Source organism: Pollachius pollachius (assembly GCF_949987615.1).
Source record: "Pollachius pollachius genome assembly, chromosome: 13".
Taxonomy (NCBI): Eukaryota; Metazoa; Chordata; class Actinopteri; order Gadiformes; family Gadidae; genus Pollachius; species Pollachius pollachius.
Window position 1 is genome coordinate 5,205,139 of NC_136946.1, and position 6,330 is coordinate 5,211,468.

Sequence of the window (6,330 nt, forward strand, 5' to 3'; positions counted from 1 at the left end):
TATCCACGTTGCGATAAGTTTAATTTGCAATGAAAAACCAATGAAGGCACTTGAACGAAACCTGCCATTAGCTCAACTGTGTGTTTCCTACTCAATTTAGAGTAAAAAAAAACAGCATGGCCGTCAAGGGGTAAAGAAGCAGGCAGAGCAATATGGGTCTACTCTCATAGAGGGAACGTAACTGTTCTCAAGAGGCTTTTAAAGGTGACAACCCCTCCTCATCTGTCAGAAGGATGACTCATGCCTCTGTTGTACTACGATGGTGTCTTCGCCTTTGCAGCAATCAAACCTGTGGGATGTTTTTTCTCCGCGTGAAGGAGATAAGGACGGGCCAACATCGACATCTGGTGGTGGATGTCAGCCACTGCACAGCGCTCCGCTCACAAAACGGCAGATCGCCCAACATCCCGTTAACGGTTATTCACGGTCATTATTACAGAGTAAATAAAGATTCGTATTGTTGTTGATTGCTGTCATAGGGCCTGTGAACTTCCTAACTTAGACTTTACTTTCCATTATTGTTTAAGGGACAGAGACTCCATTTACATAATATATCAGGCCAACATTCCAGTATGATAGCCTTTTTTTCTCAGCGGATAGGGGTAATAATTTAATTACTGGCTGAGATCAGGCTGAAAGTAATTAACAATAAAATTGTGATAAAATTAAATGACACTGTAATTAGCAGACTAGTAGGTCCAGCCTAATGAGCCTATAGGCTAGTTAGATAACACACAGATCTATACTAAACTTTCATAGGCTATTAAGACAATAGCCTTCCTACAAGTAGAGTTGTTCATAAGCACATGAATAAGTCATCAATTTTTACAAACACACAATCAGCATTCCATCCATATCAATAACATTTAGCCAACACACATCGTAACGTTCATTTCTCAACTTGCTGCAGACTATAGAGGTTCTGCAATAGTCCTACAATCAAGTAGAAATGATTTCACCAAGGGTATGCATAAAAAAATTACCTATCTACATATCGCTATGAATTATAACAGGTCTTCGCCTTATTTACGTCGATGACACTAAATAAATCCGCAAAGCCACACTGCAATCCTTCGTGTCCTGCGAAATATCCAGAGAAAGTCTACCAAACGGATGAGAGATCCTGGTCGCTCTGCTGCCCCCTCGTGGCTCAACCCTATATCTGCACCCCCAGTCCGTCCGCAGACCAGAGATTGGGTGTTTTCTAAGTTTTCTTGGCACAGGCTCACAGCCACCCGGCGTCTCCGTCCTCGCGGTCTCTTCGGAACCGTGGAATTTCAGAGTTCTTATCTCGGCCTGCACGTTGCTTATCGGTGACCACCAACAAACAGCATTGTCTGCGATTGAGCCAAAGGACAAAAAAACTTTATACACGCGACTCCTCCAGGGAGGGGGGAGGCGGGAGGGGGAGGAGGAGTAGGGGTGCAGGAAAGCACTGGTATATAAAGTCTTTGGGCTTGCTCGTGTGGGTACACATCACTAGACCTCGACACTGATTCGCTGAGAGACGCAACTAAAAAGACGCTCCTGCAACAGATCGATTCAACGCTTTTCTCTACAAGTTCAAGAAGAACAAGTGGATTTTTGTGACTTCTACCTGTAGGATTATTACTTTCGCGCAAAAAACATTTTTATTTTTTATGAGAAAGACAAGCAATTGTCCAGTTAGAAATACTTTTAAAGATGGATTTACGCGCGGTGATCTCTCTGCTGTCCGTCATGTTGGCCGCGGTGTTGAACACAGGTAAATAGTCAACGATTCACTCATTTAGCTTTGGATAGTGGATTTAGCATGCCAGTTCTTAACACATGTACAACTATTTAATGCGCTCCGTGAGAAGAGCAGATTCGGACTTTCTAGTCAAGTGTCAAAGTTTAACTACAAACTGACGTTTCCAAATGTCTAGCTTTTTGCAATCATGCATGACGACCAATACGATACTATCCAGCCATGACGATAAGGGAAACATTTGCTGAAATTAAATACGTTTCTTTCTTTCCCCTTATCGCAGTTGTGTCTGCTCCCGCGAGCGAGGTCCCCGCGGCCAGCCTCGTGAGCCACGTCAGGAACAAGCGATGCTCGTGCGCGACTTTCCTCGACCACGAGTGCGTCTACTTCTGTCACCTGGACATCATCTGGGTCAACACGCCAGAGTGAGTAGCCCCCACTGCTTAACAAATAGATCCAACATCATCATTGTTTATCTTCTTGTTAGTTTATCTTTTTAGCAGAAATTGTGGCTAATAGCATTGAATTGTTTCTCTCCAGGCGCATCGTCTCGTACGGGCTAGGAAACATGCCGAGAAGGAGGCGCTCTGCCGGGGAGCCCCCCGCTAAGAGCCACAGGGGGCCCCGCTGCAGGTGCCTTAAGGGAAACGACAGCGCCTGTAACAACTTCTGTCAGCCGGAACACCAACTCAGGTACGGCATATTGTGTCATATTGTGGCGATGTCTTCTATAGCCGTGTTCTAATTGTATGTTATAACGCTTAGATCAAACACATGGCTGGGGGCCTTTTTTAAGTCAGATCTAGCCCTCAGCACCAATGTGTCAAGAGTACAATAATAATAATAGATGTGGAATTATATATATATATATATATATATATATAATATAATTAGTCTCCCACGTGAATGTTTCCACTCCGCTGCACACACGCACACTTGTTTGTGTTGCGCGACACGCCATGAAATATGAGTCCTGTCATCTAATCGCGGTTTCCGACGCCTTTTATCTTGCAGGCAAAACAAGATGTCGCTAGGCAAGAAGGTTCGTCGCGCGGAGGGCGAGCGCTGCTCCGGGGCTGGCTGCGCGCGCACACAGAGGATGAAAAGGTACGGAAAAAACAGACGAAATTCTTCGGTGACAGTCGGAGGCACGCAGAAAAGAAGGGAAATACCTGGGGTTTATTTTGCAAAATAAACCCACAGATAATTATTTACGCTCACGCAATGCGAAGGCGTGGGAGCGAGTGTGTTTCTTGGCAGGCGGACAACTTCTCATACTACTGTAAGGGATCACTCCACGTGTTGACGGACAGGTTTAAAGTGAAGGGTTTCTAACTAGACTATCCCTCAAGCCAGGGATTTAATATCCAACGTCACGCCGACAAACGTCGGTTTTCACCCTCTAGGTCTTAAATTATTAATGGTTTGTCTTCCGTTTTGGTCGATGGGTTGTCCTAAAATAGACGTAGTCCCGCCACATTCCCTCCTGGCCAAACTGTCAGAGTGAATCAGTAATGGAGGCTCGGCGTCTTTCATGTCCCGTCATGTCGTCTCTACACCGGGTTGACCTGCTCCCGGCGGGGGAAAGGCTGCTGTTGCTGCTCGTCGACTCGTACATAAAAGCCCAAAACACACACACAGAATCGACCCCGCATTCACCAGAAAACCATGTGTGCGAGACATGTCGAAGACACCTTTTGACTTGTTTTTGAAGTATGTTGAAGTCTACGCTGTTGACTGACAGCCGTGTGAACCGCTTCACCCCAGATAATCCTAAACGCGTCCACTTATAACCCCAAAGTTCAGGTATGTGTGGTGTTTTACGGACACTCTGAGTACTCACCGACGTCCTCCTTCTCTTGTGGTTTTAACAGGAGAACCGACGGCGAAAACGTGAGGAAAACGTCGTCGCCGGTAGCGCTGCGCACGGTGGCGCAGACCCGCGGCGTCCTGGAGGCGTGGAGGACGAGGAGGTGGAGGAGGGTGGTGGATGAGAAGATGGAGGAGGGGCACTTCGCATCCTAGACAGCCTCGGCGGCACCTCCTCAAACCACTAACCCCGCCTCCTCACCGCTATGGAGAGAGGACGCCATCAGCAAAAGAAGCTAGAGAACGAAGCGCCATTGCGGCCTAGCGGGCGGCAGTTGGGGTCGTAACTTGACCCTAAAATGGCCGCCGTGGCCGGCAGGGTGCTGGCCAATGGACTCGCTCGGTTCCACACTTCCTCTGGAAGGGGAAGGCAGGCAGGGGTTCTGCTAACAGGTGGAAGGACTGAACTAAAGGGGGCTTGGACCCTCAGGGACTTGAAGGTCTTGGACAGCATGGGGTCTCAGAGTGAGCAGGGGGAAAACTCAAAGACCGCTCAAAGACCACCATTACTCTTCACAAAGTCATCTGTGGACCTCCGAAGGGAACACTCCAGCAGAACGTCAAAAGCGTTTCTCTGTTGGGAGGGTTCTTCATGAAGCTGAATGTACTAATGTACAGTGTGGATGTCTAAATATTACACAGCGAGAGGCGTCTCTACGGTCGTGTGTAAAGAGCTGTTAAAGCGATCCATGTGGTCGCTGAAAGAAAGATGTTTTGTCAATGACTGAATTCACCCAAAAAGGGGCACATTTTTACTCATAAGTTATTATTACTCTACACATATTATTACTGTTATGCTGTTTATTTATTTACATGTTACAGAATGTACTCTATTAAGGACCATATTGGTTGTCTGTATCGATGTTTCGCTCTTTTATCATTTCCATGAAATGTGTTGCCATCAAGTTGCCTTGATTCAGGCAGAACTTTAAACATAAAAAATGTTTCACACTAAAGAAAACTGAAGTTGTCCTGTGTTTTTGCATTTTCTTCTCTTTTTCACATCAACATATAATCTGTAGGCCTACATTGTTTCAAAATGGATTAAATTAAAAATATATAGTTGCTACCACTGTAGGTTGAAGAATAGCCCAATTTAACATTTAACCTTTGGTAATGGCCTCATGGTTAAGAAGCCACGCTATCAGAATACATGAATGTTAGCCGGGAGTAGGTTGTAAACTGGACTGCCTTGGTCAACACAGGATCTCAAGGGAATTGCTATCAAACACCAGGTTTTGATGTTTTGTGTGTTAAGTAAAGGAAAGAGAGAGAGAGAGAGAGAGAGAGAGAGAGAGAGAGAGAGAGAGAGATAGATAGAGACAGGGATAGAAAGAAAGAGAGAGAGGGGTAGAGAGACATGGAGAGACAGAGATGGAGAGAGAAACAGCAGTGGGTGTGTGTGTGTGTGTGTATCTGTGTGTGTGTGTGTGTGTGTGTGTGTGTGTGTGTGTGTGTGTGTGTGTGTGTGTGTGTGTGTGTGTGTGTGTGTGTAAGAAATAGAGAGAGATCCATTTAAAGGAGAGCAAATAAAGAGGGCGAGAAAATCCTAGAAAGTGTTCCTCTTGGAGCCAAGGAAGGCAAAGCCATACAAACCCATTCCTCTAATCTAAACGCCAAACCTCTTACACACACACATACACACACACGCCACCGTTCCACACCCAGCTCACACACACACAGCAACTGGGCTTACATTTTAATAATAATATCTAGCACACTCTATTTGTGTTCACTGTATTGTGTTGCATTGTTTCATATCTGCTATATTGTGTGTCCTCTTGGGTTACAGCTGGTTTGCATGGGGAACAAACAGGCTGGATTACTGTTCTGAAGAAGCATGACTCAGACTCACACCAATTCACATTCTCATGGAGCCGCTGCCAAGAGACATGCTTAAGGATACAGCCCTTATTTATTAGTTAACACATTGAGGAAATGGTCCCATGCAGGTATTCTCTGAGTATGCTGCACGTTTTGAACCACGTGAAGATGATGACCCTAACCCTAACCCCATGAACCGGAATACAGGGAGCGTTACACAGACCTTAACACCACAATTTGCTTTAACATGTATAACTTATAAGACTTATAGTCTTTTAAGTATCAAATAAGAAATATTAGGTCCGACAATATAAGGTCCAACAAAAATGTGTCTGAGACGAAGTTGGTTTGTTGGCAACTCATCTGTTACAGAGCGAAAAGGTGGAAACCAAAAACTGAGGAACGAAAATACCTTATCTCACCGGCACGCTGAACACAGAAAATCCGCTGTCTACATCCGACCCTGGGATAAATCAGTGCTGATTTCTGCAACAATGGTCAATTGATTCCTGCTGAAAGTATATTGATTCACTGTTAGGGTGTTTTTGATTTTCTCAAGAATCAGTTAGCCATTTCTGATCGCCATTCCTGATAAAACGATAAGGTGTCGTTCCAGACCACAAGGGGGATTTGGACGTTCGCCGTTTTTACAAAGCGCTTAATAAGTAACCCGGCAGGAATAAAACATGTTTTTGGCTGACACAGAGATACATTTCAGCCAAAACAAACACTTAAGAAAACAAAGAAATTAGTTTCAAATATCAAAAGGAATCAGAGTCGCTGAGATGCGTTTGAGAACTCTAATGCAACAACAACTCGTGGTCCCAACGTACGTCCAGTGATGTCAGGGTGTCTCTAGTGCAGGACAGAGAAGGGTCACAAGGTCACATCCCCAGGCAGGCAATGCT

The 6,330-nt window shown here is 45.2% G+C and overlaps 1 protein-coding gene across 1 annotated transcript; it reads left to right on the forward strand.

The window, feature by feature from the left end:
- The first annotated feature begins 1,494 nt into the window (after positions 1-1,494).
- Positions 1,495-4,536, forward strand: edn1 (endothelin 1). Its single transcript, XM_079749141.1, has 5 exons — positions 1,495-1,744; positions 2,013-2,154; positions 2,270-2,422; positions 2,744-2,836; positions 3,604-4,536. The coding sequence occupies exons 1-5, from the start codon at positions 1,684-1,686 to the stop codon at positions 3,752-3,754; spliced, it is 600 nt and encodes a 199-aa protein (XP_079605267.1). The 5' UTR covers positions 1,495-1,683; the 3' UTR covers positions 3,755-4,536.
- The last annotated feature ends 1,794 nt before the right edge of the window (positions 4,537-6,330 follow it).